This window comes from Trachemys scripta, chromosome 2 (genome assembly GCF_013100865.1).
Source record: "Trachemys scripta elegans isolate TJP31775 chromosome 2, CAS_Tse_1.0, whole genome shotgun sequence".
Classification (NCBI taxonomy): domain Eukaryota; kingdom Metazoa; phylum Chordata; order Testudines; family Emydidae; genus Trachemys; species Trachemys scripta.
This window is the reverse complement of record NC_048299.1, coordinates 39,365,387-39,384,094: the sequence shown is the minus strand read 5'-3', so window position 1 is coordinate 39,384,094 and position 18,708 is coordinate 39,365,387. Positions and strand designations below refer to the sequence as shown.

At 44.9% G+C, this 18,708-nt stretch overlaps 1 protein-coding gene across 2 annotated transcripts in view; it reads right to left on the bottom strand.

Annotated features, from left to right (window-relative positions):
- RSU1 (Ras suppressor protein 1) overlaps nt 1–17,073 on the bottom strand; it is a 187,738-nt gene extending 170,665 nt beyond the window's left edge. For both annotated transcript variants that reach the window (XM_034760354.1, XM_034760355.1), the window contains exons 1-2: nt 16,922–17,073; nt 16,463–16,574 (exon numbers count right to left, since the gene is read on the bottom strand). In XM_034760354.1, coding sequence (XP_034616245.1) covers nt 16,463–16,571 — 109 coding nt within the window. In that variant the 5' untranslated portion in view covers nt 16,572–16,574; nt 16,922–17,073. The remainder of the gene's footprint in view (nt 1–16,462; nt 16,575–16,921) is intronic.
- Between the last annotated feature and the right edge of the window lie 1,635 nt (nt 17,074–18,708).

Here is an 18,708-nt window from a genome sequence, read left to right as displayed (position 1 = left end):
TCATGAATCTGAAGATTTCACAGATTTTAAGCCAAACAAATAAATTATATATTTATTTATTTGCCTTCTGGTTTTAGAATCTCTAGGATTCACATTTTCAAGCTTTTCTCTGCAACTATGAGGGCTACAAACTTGGTTTTCCAATAACCCTTTGCTTTCTGGTCTAGTCCTGTGAACTTCCTAACCCTGCTACTAGGCTGGATAAGACATAGTATGCTTGTTCTTCCCCACATAGGTGAACGGTGACGGGCCTCAAATGCTGTCCGCTGTTGGAAATCTAAATCCCTTGGTGCCACCTTAGCTCATATGTTTTGAGAGAGCCCCTGTATCAAAAACTGCTGGTATGAGGTAAATCCTGGATCTATTCCTGATACCTGAAGATTACCTGGTAACAAGGCAGTGTGGTTCCAACATGGAGCTTTGGTCGCTAAAAAATTAATCCTGCTAAAATGGAAAAGTCGATCCCCACCCAATACTGATGCCTGGCTCAGTGATATGACTGACCTTGCAGCTAACGAATGACTGACATTCCACACAAAGGGAATGCCCAAAACATTCAAAGCAAGTTGGGCTGACTTTTTAAGAGGTCTATGATTAACGTAGCCCCTGAAGATAGATATGTCACTTCCCCTCCCCTCCCTTTATCCAAAGCCAGTTTATTTACTTTGTGTATTATGATCAATTTGTTATATTTGTATTTGGAAAAATAAGTTACAATTTAAAAAATATATACATCTCCCCACTTAGTCTTTCCCTCCAGGTCCCTTCCCCGCAGCATTCCCCCAGCATTCCAACGCCTACTCTTTACACTAAGATTAGCAGGAAAGTGCTATCTAGAGACTCAGAGAGGGACTGTAAAGTTATTTTAAAGGTGTATATAAAATAGGTATGTATATACAGTATATAGCACACACATGCACACAGTTAAACCCCAAAACACACTTGACATGCCCTAGCAAGAGAGACAATACAATTGGAATTCAAGTCATTCTGGAGACATAGGGGAGGTTGGGGAAGGAGAGAAAGAGGATAGTCAACCCTCAAAAAATTCTACCTAGGGATGAAATGTGGTTCAGAAAATTTCAGGGAAACTGGTTTCTTTGGGGAAAAATGAGAGATGGGGAAGGATAAAAAGTCGGATTTACAATGGTAAGTTAGTGGCCACCTTACTATGGAGTTGTTACCCCTGCTCTCAAGTTCATAGAGAAATTGCAAATACCCCATTAACGGCAGTATTTTTTGTTCATGTGTTAATAGAGAGTGAGGTTCTCTACATCTGCTCCTAGCAAAGTTACAGAACACGTACCTTACAAGTGCACTTACCAGAAGACAAAATTAAGCTCTCGATTGTGGTGTTTTAAAACTTCATTGTAACAGGGATCTTGTACTATTCTTATTTTTCTTTATATTAAATCCATCAATATTAGTAAATTAAAATGCAGATGGAGGGCTGAAGTTAATGCTATCTAACTAGGTTATGCCTGGCCTCTGCTTCCACTGTGCCTAGCTACTTTTGCATACAGTTCTGGTAGCTTTACACCAGAGGTTCATAACCAATATAGACAACACGCAGTTTACTCATCTGTTATCTGTTTTGAATGAATATCAAGTCACATTGTATTAAATTACTATTGGGTGTTGATGTATGGAAAACACATGCCCCATCATGAGTCATTTGAAAAGTAGGCTACACAAAACACTGGAAAAATACATCCCTAGAGAACAATCCTATACTGGAAGGGGGATGGACTACATGACCCAACAGGTCTTTTGCAATGCTATCTTCTGACTATTAATCACGAAAGTTGAGAGTGTATAAACAACCATTTTGTTACTAACGCTGGACATAGGACCACTATTATCACAGGCGTTGACTTTTTTTCAAAGTGCCAGGGGGTGCTCGACCACTGGCTCTGCTCCTTCCTCCAAGGCCCCACCCCACCCCTTCCCACCCCCACTCCACCTCTTCCCGCCCAGTTCCACACCCACCTCCCAGCGCACCGCGTTCTCGCTCCTCCGTGTCCTCCTCCTCAGCTGATTGTGGCGGGCGGGAGGCGCAGGGAAAAAGCTGGGCATGCTGATCCGCAGGGCCTGCCAGTGGGCAGGAGGCACTGGGGGACTGAGCATCCACCATTTTTTCCCCCATGCGGTGCTCCAGCCCCAGACCACCCATGAAGTCAGCGCCTATGACTGTTATTAACTTAAAAGCCAGCATAAGAGATGGTAATTGAGGCAGAACTTTTTTGTCCAGATGCTGGAATAATTATAGGCACGGATTTAAAAGTAGACATGTTTTAGAGTGACAAACAGAATGAAATAATGTTCTGATATATTTTGGCTTATTCAAGAAGGTCATTTAATGCACAGAAAAGAACTAGTACAATCCCACAGTAAGCTTTTGGGAGTCTACAAGAAATCAGCAACTAAAAGGTCTTTTAATAATTATTTGTATGCCAGTTGCATCTAGAGGACCCATTGTACTAGTTAATGCACAAACATTGTGAGAGATGGTCCCTGCCCCAAGGACTGTATAATCAGACATTTGGTATTTCCTCCATTTCACAAATGGAAACTGAGGCACAGAGAACTATGGCCCCAATCCTGCACACACATGCATATGCTTAATTTTACTTGCTGTGATAAATGAAGCATGCGTAAGTACACATTTGGAAAGTAAATATAGAGGATAAGGGACAAAGGCAGGGGTGCTCAACCTTTTTGCTGGCACTATCCCATTTTAATTATTTCCTCCCAGACAGCATTGAGGATGCCATTTGGAAGAGCAAAATGGCATCCTCTGCACAGCACGACCTCATATGGATGGTGCGTGCAAGGACACGCTATGTGGAGGATGCCATTTGAAGAGCAAAATGGCGTCCGCCATGCAGTGTGACCTTGCATGCACTGTACATCCAAGATCACGCTGTGCAGAGCAAAATGGCATCCTTCACACACTTGCAACCCACAGTTTGGGAACTGCTCAACTAGTGGTATGTCTACACTGCAGCCAGAGGTGCGACTGCAGCACACGAAGACAAAGCTAAACTAGCTTTAATCTCTGTCTCAGACTTTAAAGTCAGAAGGAACCATCACGATCATCTCGTCTGACTTCTTGTACAGCACAAGCCACAGAACCTCACCCACCCACTCCTGGAATAGGCCCATAACCTCTGGCTGAGTTACTGAAGCCCTCAAATCTTCAGTTAGACTTCAAGTTACAGAGAAATCCACTATTTACTCTAGCTCAAACCAGCAGTGCAGAGGAACGCAAAAAAAACAAAAACCCTAGGGTCTCTGTCAATCTGACCTCAGGGAAAATTCCTTCCTGACCCCACACATGGTGATCAGTTAGACCCTGAGCACATGGACAAGACTCACCAGCTGGGAAAAAAATTCTCCATAGTAACTCAAAGCCCTCCCCCTTTAGTGTCCCATCTCTGGCCCCTGAAGATATAGCAGTCGCAGATGGGCCAAGTGTCATTGTAGGCCATCTCATCATATCATCCCCTCCTTTAGAGGAACTCCACTAGTAACCTTCCTCCAGCCTGACAGGTTACCTTTCAGCATAATCCATTTGTAGTCTCCCTTAATAAGTTCCTTACCTTTCAATTCTTGTATTAATCATGTCTCCAATTCTCCATTTTAACTAAATTTCCCATGTAGAACTGTATCAAATGTTTTATTGAAATCTAGGTAGATACATCTACTGCATTTCCTTTGTCTAGAAAAATCAGTTATCTTCTCAAAGAGAGGTCGGGTTGGTTTGGCATGATTTACCATGTTGTATTTTATCCCAATTACCTATACAGTAGAACCTCAGAGTTATGAACACCTGGGGAATGGAGGTTGTTCATAACTCTGAAATGCTTGTAACCCTGAACAAAATGTTGTGGTTGTTCTTTCAAAAATTTACAACTGAACATTGACTTAGTACAGTTTGAAACTTTATTGTGCAAGAGAAAAATCCAGCTTTATTTTTTTAATAGTTTATGTTTACTACAGTATTGTACTATACTTGCTTTTTATTTAATTTATTTATTTATTGTCTCTGCTGCTGCCTGATTGCACACTTCTGGTTCCAAATGAGAAGTGTGGTTGACTGGTCAGTTTGTAACTCTGGTGTTCTACTGTATCTCATTAACCACTCTTTCAAAATTTGTTCTAGAACCTTGCATAAAAATGAGGTCAAACTAATGGGCCTGTTTCCCAGATCACTTTTTCCCCCCCACCCCTTTTTTAAAATAGAGGCAGGGCCAGTGCAAGCACTAGGCAAACTAGGCGGCCACCTAGTGGTTGAGTGCACCTAAAAGCCCGCTCAGGCGAGGAGGTGGAGTGGAGGTGAGCTGGGGCGGGAGGGGGCGCGGGAATGGCCACCTGCAGTAACAGGGGGCGCACAGGGGAACCACTCCCCATCCCAGATCACCTCCACTCTGCCTCCTCCACTGAGCGCATAGCCCCCGCTTTAATTCTCCTCCAATCGGCGCCGCAAGCCTGGGAGGGGAGGAGAATTAGAGCGGCGCTGGCGTGCTCAGCAGAGGCGGCGGAGCGGAGGTGAGCTGGGGCAGGCTCCCCAGGCGGGGTTAGCTGCCGCAAAGTGGGGACTCCCCGGGCGCAGTTAGCTGCCATGGACCCGGGGGGCGGGAGGGGACAACTCCCCAGGCAGGGGAGGGGCGCCAGGCTCCCCAGGTGTGTGTGTGGGGGGGTGGCGGGGGGGGTTAGCTGCCGCGGGGGGGTGGCACAAGGTGGAAGTTTTGCCTAGGGCTCAAAACTTCCTTGCACCGGCCCTGAATATAGGTACTATATTTGCAATTCTCTAGTCATACAGTACAAGTTCTGAGTTTACAGATTCATTAAAAAGGCTATGGGGCTTGCAATTTCATATACCAGTTCCTTTAATATTCTTGAGGGAGATTAAATTGACGGCCCTGGATAATTACGCGGTCTGAATTCGGCTTCTACCTCAGATGTGGTAATTTCTCCTTCCATATCCTTGTTCCCATTAGCCACCCTGCCACTGCCCACAACTCTTCATTACCCTTCTTAACTAAGGCAAAGTATTCATTTAGGTGTTGGATCACAACTAGATTATCTTTCATCTCCACCCCATCTTCGGGGGGAGGGATAGCTCAGTGGTTTGAGCATTGGCCTGCTAAACCCAGGGTTGTGAGTTCACTCCTTGAGGGGGCCACTTAGGGATCTGGGGCAAAATTAGTACTTGGTCCTGCTAGTGAAAGCAGGGGGCTGGACTCAATGGACTCAATGACCTTTCAAGGTCCCTTCCAGTTCTAAGAGACAGGATATCTCCATTAATTTAATTCAGTGCTCAGTGTTACCACTTCTTTCCTTGTTAGATATATGGCTAAAGAACCTTTTACTATTGGTTGCAATTTTCTTTGCAAGATCTAATGCTGGCTGGCTTTTGGCAGTTCTCACTCTTCCCCTACGCTTTCTGACATCCTTGAGGTAGCTCTCCTTGCTGATCCATCCCTTCCTCTACTCCTTGTAGGCTTTCTGCTTTCTTAGTAACCTGTTTGAGGTGCTTGTTTATCCATTTAGATCTAGCTAGCTCACGAACTAATCGCAGTTACGCTATGGCAGCATGGACTTCAGTATGGGATAGCTGCCCAAGCAAGCCCAATGTGTCAGGTGGTCTTGTACAGCCCCCGATGGAGACTGTACTGCTGCAGATAGTCTGCTACTGGTACCCACCCCTCCCAGATTAAAGCTAGCTTAGGTATGTGCCAACATGCTGCAATCACACACCCCTGACTGCAGCATAGACATACCCTATGTGTCTTGCTCAAGGCCAACAGGATGGTTCAGAACAATCAAGCATGCAGTTGGCCTCTAACCACATAAAATTATTACTCTATCCTCTTCTTCCTCCTCCATCTTAGCATTTGTCACATACTTGTGTTTCATCTTAAAATCATAACCTCTTTGGGAAGAGTTTCTTCCTAACTGTTCATATAGCACCTAGCACAACGGGGTTCCCAATGCTGACTGCAGTCTCCAGGCAGCCGCCAGTAGTAGTAAACAATTATAGCATCAAAGTAGGACTACCATTGATTGAAGTATCAATTAGTTTTCTACAACCTTAGTTAACTTGCTTACTGTATTCTTAAAGTATCTTTTGGGTTGAAATTTCTCCTTGTTTTCATCCCAGAGGTGAAGAGAAATCTTTCTACTTGCTGTCTGATGTTCAAGCACTGCATTAAACCAGTGCCTTTTCTTTGAGGAACATGTGTCTTTTCCTTTTAGGCCAAGGAAAATAAATACCCAAAAAGCTGTTATTTCCATACTAAGATTGAGATTTTAATTACACAAGAGTCAGGAAATTGAGAATGAAGAGTTCTAACACCACAACCCTGTCAAATTGTGCGTGTTCATTTCTCTAGCTAGGGTCTTCTGATACGCAGCCACAATTCTAGGCAGCATAACAGCATTCAGGAAATATTATGACATCGGAAAGGAGCTATTTTTCCATATTGCTCTTCTTGTAAGCCTAAGTGACCAATTATATCACATATTAGCTATCCTTTCTTTTCTAAGCAAGATAGCAAATAACCCAAATGCTACCTTTCAGGTTACAGTAGTCTAGACCTTAGTCAGAGTTCAAAGGCCAGGACAAGGTGCAGAGGCAGCATTTATTGCTCTGGTGGATGGTCTTCTCCAGTCCATAGACACAAGAACTACACCCATGCTCACCCTCCTTGTGCTCTTTATACCATTATCACCAAGTTCTCCTATCCTACTTCCAAGAGACTACATGATGAACAGCCATTTCTCTGTTTATCGTGGAGGAGGGTGAAAAATTGTTTTTGTTAATCTCTGAGGATAGGACAAGAAGCAATGGGGTTAAATTGCAGCAAGAGACGTTTAGATTGGACATTAGGAAAAACTTCCTGTCAAAGTAGTTAAAGCATTGGAATAAATTGCCTAGGGAGGCTGTAAAAATCTCCATCACTGGAGGTTTTTAAGAGCAAGTTAGACAAACACCTGTCAAGTATGGTCTACAGAACACTTAGTCCTGCCTTGAGTGCAGGGAATGGAGTAGAAGATGTCTTGAAGTCCCTTCCAGTCCTACACTTCTATGATTCTAAGCTCATGTGATTGTCCCATCCACCTGAGAGATCACTGCTTCTTCCTTGACTATAGCCTCCCTTGACTGCTATGTTCCACTGGAACTATCAAACCATCAACCAATAGACAAGTTTGAGAGACAGATTTGTCACAGTAGCTGAGCTGCATCACTGGACTCACATCAAGCAGCCATGGACGTCACAGCATTCAGAACTAACTACAAAATTCACTCAACTTTAATTTTCCCTCAATAACTCCCCATACACTCAACTATAGGAACTTAACACACTCCATCTAGGTTTTATTTCGCTAGATTGCCGATGAGAAAGTTATGGTTCTTCCTTTACTTGTTGAAGTTTGACACCTACAACAGAAGGGATTTTTTTGCGGGAGGGGGTGGGCATTTAGGGGGCTCTGATGGTTACCCTGTAACTTATTACTTAAATGTTCAGATGCCATAGGCCAGATACACAAGACTGAATTTTGTACATTTAAAATCTCTTTAAACTAAGCTTTGCTGTTATTTCAGATGTGCACTTTTAGTGATTTATAAAACTGCAGTTATGTCTGCCATTGAAGAGCCTACTGTAATTGCAAACATCCAAGGGGAAGAGCTAAGGTTCAGCATCTAAACCTAATGAAGCCTTTTTTTTTAAGTTACAGCCATACAAGGGAGAGGGGGCTAATGCAAAGGAGAGAAAACACTCTGCCATGGCGCGCTGGAAAATATTAACATTTATATTGTGCTAGGATCTTAAGGCCACAAGCAGAAGTGAAAAGCTCATAAAGTAGGACCTTAAATCAAAGGCAGAGTCATTGCTGAAGGCCATATGGAAGGAATCCCACCCAATCAACAGATGGGGTATCCTTGACATAAGCACTACTTAGAAACAAGTCTTTCAAAGACACGGATTTAAAAGACATTGTTGAATTGCAATAACTGTGGATAAAATATTGGTTATAATGGAAATCTGCAGGTTTGCAGAATGCAAACATAGGGAACCAAATACCTATGCTAGAGGCTGAATCGGGCTCCTTTGAATTGAAACTGCAGGCTTGGGAGGGTCATAACACTAGCAAGAACCATTGTTCTGTCCTACAAGCAGTCTCACCTCCTCACCACCCTCAACACACACACACCCCCCCCAGGGGGCAGGAAGAGCATACTGAAGCTGTGCCCATTATGCCTCAGGTCCCAATATCCTGGAAAGTCAAGTTTTATTCCACCCCTCCAGACTTCCTTTCCCCTTCATTCTTAGTTTAACACAGCAGGTTATTTTAGATAACAGTTAACAGCTAACTCTGAAGAAAAAGTGCTTTTCCTTTAAAAAAGGAAATTAACAGGCAAACTCCACACAGAGCTGTGTGGAGCCAAGATAAAATATTGCTGGTCCGAATACCACCAAACACGAAGGAAGTAACTAATGATGAGAATGTCACTACAGTGCCAAAGATTCTCAGTGACCCTTGGAAGATACCATATCGTTATAATATCACAATGCCATTCAATTTTAATCTGTCACTATACTACACTAGACAGGACAACTATGCCAAAGCAACTATGTGAACTCCCTGTGAGAAGATATACCACGAACAAAATAAGAGAACCTTAATAGCATGCAGACGGCATTGTAACTGGCAGAAATTAACATTTAAGAGTAAAAACAGCTTTTACTGTAACTTGTTTATCTGGCACTTCACCAACCAGAAAGCACTATAAACCAGCATTTCTGATCTTCATTGAAATTCCAGTTTAATAGTCCGGTTGGCGTGGGGCCGGCAGGAGGTTGGGGCGCAGGTGCTGGATTTGGGGGGTGCTCACCTTGGGCAGCTCCCCACACACAGTAGCCTATCCCAGCTGCTCCTAGGCAGAGGTGCGGCAGGCAGCTTTGCATGTTGCCTCTGCCCACGGGTGCCACCCCCTCAGCTCCCATTGGCTGCAGTTCCCACCCATGGGAGCTACGGAGCTAGCGCTCAGGGCAGGGGCAGTGCGCAGAGCCGCCTGCCACACCTCTGCCTAGGAGCAGCCAGGAGGGGTTGCCACTTGCGGGGAGCCGCCCGAGGTTAACATCCTCGCGGATCCGGCACCCCACCCTCCTCCCATGCCACAACCCAATGCCCCGAGCCCCTTCCTGCATCCAAACTCCCTCCCAGAGCCCACATCCCCTCCCGTGCCCCAACCCCACACCCAAGCTCCATCCCTCTTAGTTAATCTGCATTTTTCACTTATCGGTACCTCCCATCCCCCCAACATGCCGGATAAAACTTTTACTGTACTATCAACATTGTTGACCTTTCTTTTGACACCAGCATCCTCTCCTGACATCAATAGTGCCCCTCTGCTGAGCGGCAGAGGTCTAGAGCAGCCTGCTTCTCAATGCATGAGAAGTCAGTGACATGGTGTCTGGGTATATGTGAAGTATAACTTATTTTATTTACACGTATAACGCAGTACTGGAACAAAGGTGCTCAGACAGCACACAAGAAATCCCTTGATTGAGGAGACTGCCCAACACCACTGACCAGTTTTCAGAGACCAACTGCTTCAAGAATTGACACTACTTAGAGACCAAAGTCGCCTGCTACAATGACACAGCTACACAGAATCTCACAAAACAAAACACCACTGCACGGCTTCCCAAGACTTATAGTGTTGCATGTGTTTTCTTAGCATGCAATCAAACGTTATCTTCATCACATGACAACACCTGCCATAACATTTTATAAGTTGAAATACTGTATATGCTATTTGCTTCAAACCATAGATATGTAGCAACCAAAGAATACTTGCTTTTGGCAAAAATAGTTTAACATATTACAACTCAGGATTTTTAATTAATACATGGTAATTATTTTCTTATCACAAAATTTGTTTTCTTGGGTGCTGACAACAATAAGGATAGACTTCAAAGTTAGTTTTTTCAGATGACTTGTGTACTAGCAAGTACTACTATCCAGATGACACAATGGGTGCTCAAGCATGACAGCTGAGTAGTAATCTGCCTAAGTATAAACCAATAAATAATAATGTCAAGGAAATTTAAGTTAAGTAATGATGGTTTTTGATTGCATGAACCATTACATTATCTAAAAAGAGAACTCGGAAGAGAGCAATCTCCGTATAATATCACATTGTGAAAAAGAGTTCCTGTTCCATCATATTTGAATTAATTACACTAGAACCTCAGAGTTACGAACACCAGAATTACAAACTGACCAGTCAACCACAGACCTCATTTGGAACAGGAAGTACACAATCAGGCAGCAGCAGAGACCAAAAAAAAGCATTTTTCTTCTGCATAGTAAGGTTTCAAAGTTGTATTAATGTTCAGTTGTAAACATTTGAAAGTACAACCATAATGTTTTGTTCAGAGTTACAAACATTTCAGAGTTACAAACAACCTCCATTCCAAAGATGTTAACTCTAAAGCTCTACTGTATGAGATAATTAACACTCAGGTCTACAGTTTGTCTCAGAGTACAGATCTTGAATCCTCAACAGAACTTTAGTTGCTTCAGGTTCCTTTGCTTCAAGCTGGAATTATTACTAATTTATATTTGATTTTGAAAAAACATTGTAAGAGAAAATTAAGAAAAGGTCTGAGTGGATCACAATCTTTTTTCACTTCTCTAATCCTTAGATTTAATCTCGTGTTGCCATGAGAAAAATTAAAATCCTGGTATTCATTTCTTGGGGCAGATAAGCGTTCCTGTTCCCAAACAGGACTGGAACCTTTATTAAAGATCTAATTTAATAAATGCCAACAATTGCATTTTAGGTCTGTTTTGGTCTCATCCATGATACACCTCTACCTCAATATAACACTGTCCCCGGGAACCAAAAAAAAAAAAATCTTACCGCGTTATAGGTGAAACCACGTTATATTGAACTTGCTTTGATCCACTGGAGTGCACAGCCCCCCACCCCAGAGCACTGCTTTACCGCGTTATATCTGAATTCGTGTTATATCGGGTCGCATTATATCGAGGTAGTGGTGTACTTGTAAGGTATTATGTATTTTCAGTGTAAATGTGTAAAGAAAGATTTTATACTAGATTAAGAAATGCACATAGATTTCCCAGCCCAAGAAAGCAAAAAACCTTAGCAAGAGTATACAGTTAATGTACAAAGTTATTTACATTATAATTTGATTAAAGCCCCATATGCCTGCCCATTGGCACAACATGCTGCCGTGGACAGCTACCACATGGAATTACACACAGATTTCACATTTGTCTGCAGTCCATGGGATTAAGATTGGTCTCATAGATGGAATTTTTTCTTCTTATTTTGTCCAAACATGAGTCTGAGCCAGAACACATGTAAGAGAAAGAATGTAACTGGTCTCCTGTATATGAGAGTATGAGATGCATAAAACTGCAGTAAGTCAGACACCTAGTGTAGCAGCTTAGGAGACAAAGGGTATACCTACACTACCTGCCGGACAAGTGGGTAGTGATCAATCTATGGGGGATCGATTTATCGCGTCAATCCCCGATCGCTCTGCCACGGAGGGGGGAGCGGCAGGACTCGAAGTAAGTGACTCTAAGTCGATCTAAGATATGCAACTTCAGTTATGAGAATAGTGTAGCTGAAGTAGATGTATCTCAGATCGTTCCCCCCCAGAGTGTAGACCAGGCCAAAGTCTATGGATTCCACAGATGTGTGTTAAGTGATTTAAGAATTTAAATTTAACACAGTTCCATACTAGTTTAATTTTTTTGAAGAACTGAAGTTAAGGGGAATATCTTATCCCAATGGGTAATCAGATTTCATTAGTACTGAAATATTAATTTATTGTATGTCTGTCAGATATGAAAATTCTAAGTTTCCAGCTCTTTAGCCCAAAACGGCATACGTCAGCATATAAAAGAGACACTAATTTATTTACACAGATCTAGACCAGACAGTGCCTCAATTCTGGAGAATTATGTATTTGGAACAGAACCTCTGTCCTTTTCCCTCTTCTAGTATAATAGCTTGACCCCCTTTTGTTTCATCTTATTTTCTGTATGATTTCATACACACACGTGTAGATCAAGTAATCACAGGTTATTGTTCACACAGCCTCCACCATGATTCAAGTATTTGAGGATTTTAAAAGCATGTAAGGCTAGTCTACACCACAAACTGAGGTCAGCTTAACATAGCTCAGGGCTATGAAAAACTTCACCCTGTGAGACAAAGTTAAGCCAACCTAAACCCCAGGGTAGACACTGCTAAATCAATGGAAGAATTCTTCCATCAACCTAGCTACTGCATTTTGAAGAGATGCATTTACTACAGCAGGGGTCGGCAACCTTTCAGAAGTGGTGTACCGAGTCTTCGTTTATTCACTCTAAGTTAAGGTTTCGCGTGCCAGTAATACATTTTAACATTTTTAGAAAGTCTATAATATATAAACTATTGTTGTATGTAAATTAAATAAAGTTTTTAAAATGTTTAAGAAGCCTCATTTAAAATTAAATTAAAATGCAGAGCCCCCCGGACCGGTGGCCGCAACCCATGCAGTGCGAGTGTCGCTGAAAATCAGCTTGCGTGCTGCCTTCGGCACACGTGCCATAGGTTGCCTACCCCTATACTACAGCAACGGAAGAACCCCTTCCACCACTGTAATAAGCGTCTACATTACAATAGTGCAGCTGCAGCGTTTCTAGTGCACATATACGCTTAATATTGACTTTACTCTTATCATTGAAATCAATGGGAGCAAACTCCTGTTGACAGGGTGGCAGAGTTATTAATACTTTGGAAACCACTGAATTTCTTACCTCCAGGAGTCTTAATTCTCAACCCTACTATTGCTTTAAACAGGGTTTTTGCTACCATTACCTATAGTAGGTGTTACAGGAAGCACCGCTGACAATTCAGTAAATTACTGAGTACTTAACAGACCACAGCAGTAGGGAGTAGTACGTTGGAGATGTCAGGCCAAATTCAGCCCTGGCATAAACAAGATCAATTCAATAAACTCGTGATAGAATTTAATATGCATTTTAGATTAAATATAAAACCAAGGTCCTGATCACCAGCAATCACAGAAGAGCCATGGAACCATTCATAGGAGCATTTATCCAAGCAGCTAAGGCAAACTACAACTCATTGATTTTTAAGATTAATATTACAAGGTTAACTAGAAGTGTTTGATTATTTCCTAGCAGTAGTCCTACAACCAAAGACGGGTGGGCAAACCCCTCCCTGGAGGCCCCCCCGGCAGTCAATTGGGATTCATCCATGCAAATCCATTTGCAGAATCACAGCTTTGTTTGCTACTATTGATATTTGGTGAACACTGTGGGTGTTACAGGTTATTTTTCATTAATATGGGGGTCCATGGTACAAAGCTCAACAATACCCTTTTAGTTAGACCAATGCAACAGAAAAATTCATATACAGAAAATTCATTTCCAGAACATAGCAGTGAGAAATCATGAGCAATTCACTTTTTATAAAAGCAGTAATTTTAAGTAACACAGAAAATAATGGTCATTTTTACATTGCAGTTTAGCCTACTGATGAGTTCATAAAGTTATGAGATGCACAATCAGGCCCTAAGTCAACTGGCCCCCTGAAATCAATGGACTCACATGAGCAGAGACTGGCTCCTGTAAATAAGGGTTTACAAAGCCACTTTGACCCTGATTCAGTGACTAACAAAACACATTAGTCGTTCTCATTGAAATCAACCTGTTCCATTGGAAACTCTCCAAACTGAAATTAGCGGTACTACACATACATATTTATGAACCTGACTAAATTGGAGTTTTATCTTTAATCGTGTGTTTAGACAGTGATACTCTGAAGGAAAGAGAAAAATGTAAGAAACTAAACTACCCCCCTGATCCCAACAGGTTCCGAGCACCTACAGCTTCTATTAAAGTTGATGGGAGTCAAAAGTGTAGATGCTTAGCATTTTGCAGATTCAAAACTGCTGAGTGTATTTCAGAATTTAAAACTAAGTTATTGACTTAATAAAGTGAGCAGGAAGAACCAACTCAAGTTGGGCTCAAGATGTGGCTTTTGTAAAAACATTCTTTTACAAGATCTGTAAGTGTCAAGTAGCCCAAACGGCAGGTTTGGACAATATTTAGTAGTTTCAAATTCAGAGACGCATTATCTAGTCTGAAAACATTGTTCATCTGGGTGTATACCCTATATTAGTGTGCCTATTAAAACACCCAGTTTGGATATATTTCAAATTCTGTTTTACCTGAAACTGTCAGGTGGAGTGTGGTAAGCAGGAAAATGGATAAAAAAAGCAAACTAAATGTTCATGACATTTTCTGAAACTAGTTCCTTGCTTACTTCTGCCTAAAAACAACAGGAATATTTACATTAATTTGGAACTATGCCAGTATGGTCCTGTGGGTAGGACACAGAACTAGGACTCAGGAGACCCAAGTTCTACTCCTGGCTCTGCCCATGGCCTGCTTTGTGGCCTTGAGCAAGTCCTATCACCTCTCCTCCTCTATTTACCCTCCTCCCCCCATCTTGCCTATTATGGGCTTGTCCACACTTACAGAGCCACCCTGTAATGCTTAGTGAAGATGACACCTATGCTGAGAGGAGAAGCCCTCCCTTTGACATAGCTCTGTCTACACCAGGGCTTAGATCAGCGTAACTGCATCATTCAAGGATGTGGATTTTCCACACCCCCTGAGCTACCTAGTTATACCAACATAAGTACGTAATTTAGACCAAGCCTCAGTCTATGTGTACACTACAAATTACTACCTACATTGATTGGGGGTGTGAATAATCCACATCCCTGAGCAATGCAAGTTATATTGCCCTAAACACCAGTACACACAATCAACCTGTGGAACTCTTTGCCAGAGGATGTTGTGAAGGCCCAGACTATAACAGGGTTCAAAAGAGAACTAGATAAATTCATGGAGGATAGGTCCATCAATGGCTATTAGCCAGGATGGACACGGATGGTGTCCCTAGCCTCTGTTTGCCAGAAGCTGGGAATGAATGACAGGAAATAGGTCACTTGATGATTACCTGTTCATTCCCTCTGGGGCACCTGACATTGGCCACTGTCAGAAGACAGGATACTGGGCTAGATGTACCTTTGGTCTGACCCAGTATGGCCGCTCTTATGACAGCACTATATTAGTGGGAGATCTCCTGCTGCCACAGCCACCATCTCTATGGAGGCAGGAGTTATTAAGCAGATGGGAGAGAGCTCTCCCATTTGGCTTAGAACATCTTCACCAGAAACTCAGTCTACAGCAGGGGTCTCAAACACACGGCCTGTGGGGTTATTTTCTGCGGCCCACAAGCTCCTCGCAGCCCCCAGAGAGTTTATCTAGAGCGGCTCCAGCCCAACACGCACTGGGAGCGGGCTCCCTGCCTGCCTGCCCTGCCCCCACCCCACTCCAGGAAGCGACCGGAACCTGGGGAAGGGGGGGGGGAGGGCACAAGAGTCTGTGTGTTGCTGTTGCTTCAGGCAGCACCCCCAGCAGCTCCCATTGGCCGGGAACAGGGAACTGTGGCCAATAGGAGCTGCTGGGTGTGCTGTCTGAAGCAAGAGCAACACACAGACTCTTGTGCCCCCCCTTTCCCCAGGTTCCGGCCGCTTCCCGGAGCGACGCAGGGGCAGGGCAGGGATCCTGCCCAGCCCCCGGTGCGCGCCAGCCCAGAGACCACCCCCTGAACTCCTCTTGCATCCCAACCCCCTGCCACATCCCAACCCTCTGCCCTGAATCCCCTGCTGCTCCCCTCCTGCACCCCAACCTCCTGCCCTGAACCCCCACCACACCCCTCCTGTACCCCCAGGGGGCAGAGTTGGGGTGGGGTTTCAGGGAAGGGGTTAGAATGGGATCAGGGGCAGGGGAGGGCGAGGCAGGGCCAGGGCCTCATGCCAGGGGTGGAGTGGGATGGGGCAGAGGGCAGCAGGGGGGAGGGGGTCAGTAATGCAGCCCTCAGGCCAATGTACTAGTCCTCATGTGGCCCTCATGGTCATTTGAGTTTGAGACCCCTGCTCTACAGTGATCACAATTAAGCCCCAATCAACTGATGTACCTTGGTGTCACCATAATAAAAATAGCCAGATATATTTATAAACAGTGTTTGGAAGGAACCAAACTAGTGCAGTGCTGAGCAAATGAAATGGACTGAGAATTACAGTGAAACTGACAACTTATTTTCAGTGTCAAAGCTGAAATGTAACAGTCTGAACAGCAAAAGGCCAAGTTCATCCTAACAGAGACAGATAAGGAAGTTGTTTGAATGTTCTTCCTACGGAAAGGGCCTCTTTGAAAGCCAGCCTCCTGCCTCTATCACAGATTTCAGAGACTGCTGCTGGCTGGGAGGGTGGCAACTCATCTGATCAGCGACGGGGGTCCTGGCGGATACCCTCGAGATACCTACACAGGCCAGAGACGTCCAGCATGTTAGAGATGCCCCGGTCACACATGTCCACCTCGGGCTGGTTCTTCTCCCTACTCTCCTCCACGATCTTCTTCAGGGACTTGGACATGGCCTGGGTCAAAACACAAACAACTGCTCGTGACGGGGCTGCGCCCACTCACCCACCGAGCTGGAAGTCAAGGGGCTGGGGGGAACAGAGACCCGCCGAGATGCGACGCCCAGGGCGCCCCGGCCGCGGGAGGCTCCGGGCTGCAGATCTGACCTCAGCCAAGGTAGCGTGTCCTGGGCAAGGGGGTGGCCGCCCCCCCAAAGCTACAAGCGCCCGGGGCAGCGGGGCGACCCTACCCAGGGCGGCCCGGAGCGGCAGAGGAGCGGGACACCCGTGCCCTGAGGGACGCACTGCACAGGGGCGCCCGGGCCGGAAAGCGGAGCCGCTCCGGGATCCCCGAGACCACTCACCGGTGGGTGCTGCGGGCGGGGCCGTGCGGCGCGGGCAGGAGAACGCGGAGTCGGCAGGGACACTCACTGCCCGGGACACGCCCTGCTAAGATACCGCCCACTCCCCCGCCCCCAAGCGCACGCTCCGCGCACGCAGGCGCACTAGCCCCCGGTTGACCGGGGCAGCGGAAAGCTCTCAGCCCCAAATAAGGCGAATCGCTCCGGGGCCCGCTCCACCCCCACTTGGAATGTGCAGCTCCCGGGTGGCCAATCAGGGCCGGGCATCCCGCCAGCCAGCCAATGGCCGGGGCCGGGGTACGAGCGGCGCGCGGTCTGCTGTGTGGCCGCGGGAAGGGAGTTTCCCAACCTGTTCGGCGCGCGCTCAGTGCTGGGAGGGCGGGGGAGCGGTGTAGGCGGGTGCTGCAAGGCTGCGCCCTGCTCACTTGCCTCTTGGCATCCGCCCCCAGCGCAGCAATGAGGCGGCGGGGGCAACGAGAGGGGTTGCGAGGCAAAGTCGGATCTGAGGCCTGCTACCTAGCTGGAGCCCTGTGGCAAGCTGCGCCTCCCGTGTCGGTTGGTGCTCGCTCGCTCGCACAACCCATAAGTTTGAGTAAACTTCTGAACAGCTGTTCCAGAGCCACGTGGCAAGAAACTTTCCCATTAGTTCGGAGTATTTGGTTTATTTACGTCTGGATTTAAAATAAGCCCGATGAAACAAGTGAGGGAAGATGTGTTTAGGGAAGGGCCAGCACCAATTTGCCTCACAAATACTTTCTAGCTTTTGATCAAATAGATTGAAGAACCATTCTGAAGTGTCCATTTGCTTTTGGGGAGGGAATAATTTTAAAGGATTTGCTCTGCATGTAAATAATTTTGATCTTGTGACGGGTTGGATCACAGAAACCCCCTTGGGAGCTGCCACCCGATGTGCCAAGTCTACCCCTGCTCCTGTTTTCCCTGCCAGCTCAGGACTCCAGCACCCTGTCTTGCTGAGCCAGATACTCCAGTCTGCTGCAACACAGACCCTGGGTTTGAATCACTTGTCCCAAAGCTGCAAGTTTACCTGAAAACAGCTTACAGAAGTGTTCTTGTCTTTAGCACTGAGATGCCCAACTCCCAATGGGGTCTAAACCCAGATAAATCCTTTTTACCCTGCATAAAGCTTATGCAGGGCAAACTCATAAATTGTTCGCCCTCTATAACACACAGAGATATGCACAGTTGTTTGTTCCCCCAGGTATTAATACATACTCTGAGTAAATTACTAAATAAAAAGTGATTTTATTAAATACAGACAGGAGGATTTAAGTGGTTCCAAGTAGTAACAGACAGAACAAAGTAAGTCACCAAGCAAAATAAAATAAAATGCGCAAATCTATGCCTAATCAAACTGAATACAGATAATCTCACCCTCAGAGATGCTTCAATAAGTTTTTTTTCAGACTGGACACCTTCCAGGCCTGGGCACAATTCTTTTCCCTGGTACAGCTCTTGTTCCAGCTCAGGTGATAGCTAGGGGATTCTTCATGATGGCTCCTCTCTCCCCTTTGTTTTCTTCCACCCTTTTATACATCTTTTGCATAAGGCGGGAACCCTTTGTCCCTCTGGGTTTCTACCCCCCCTCACTGGAAAAGCACCAGGTTAAAGATGGATTCCAGTTCAGGTGACATGATCACATGTCACTGCAAGACTTCATTACTCACTTGCCATCACACACATATATAGGAAGACTCACAGGTAAAGACAGCCATTTGCAGACCATGGGAGTCATCAAGATTCCAAACCATCATTGATGGCCCACACTTTAC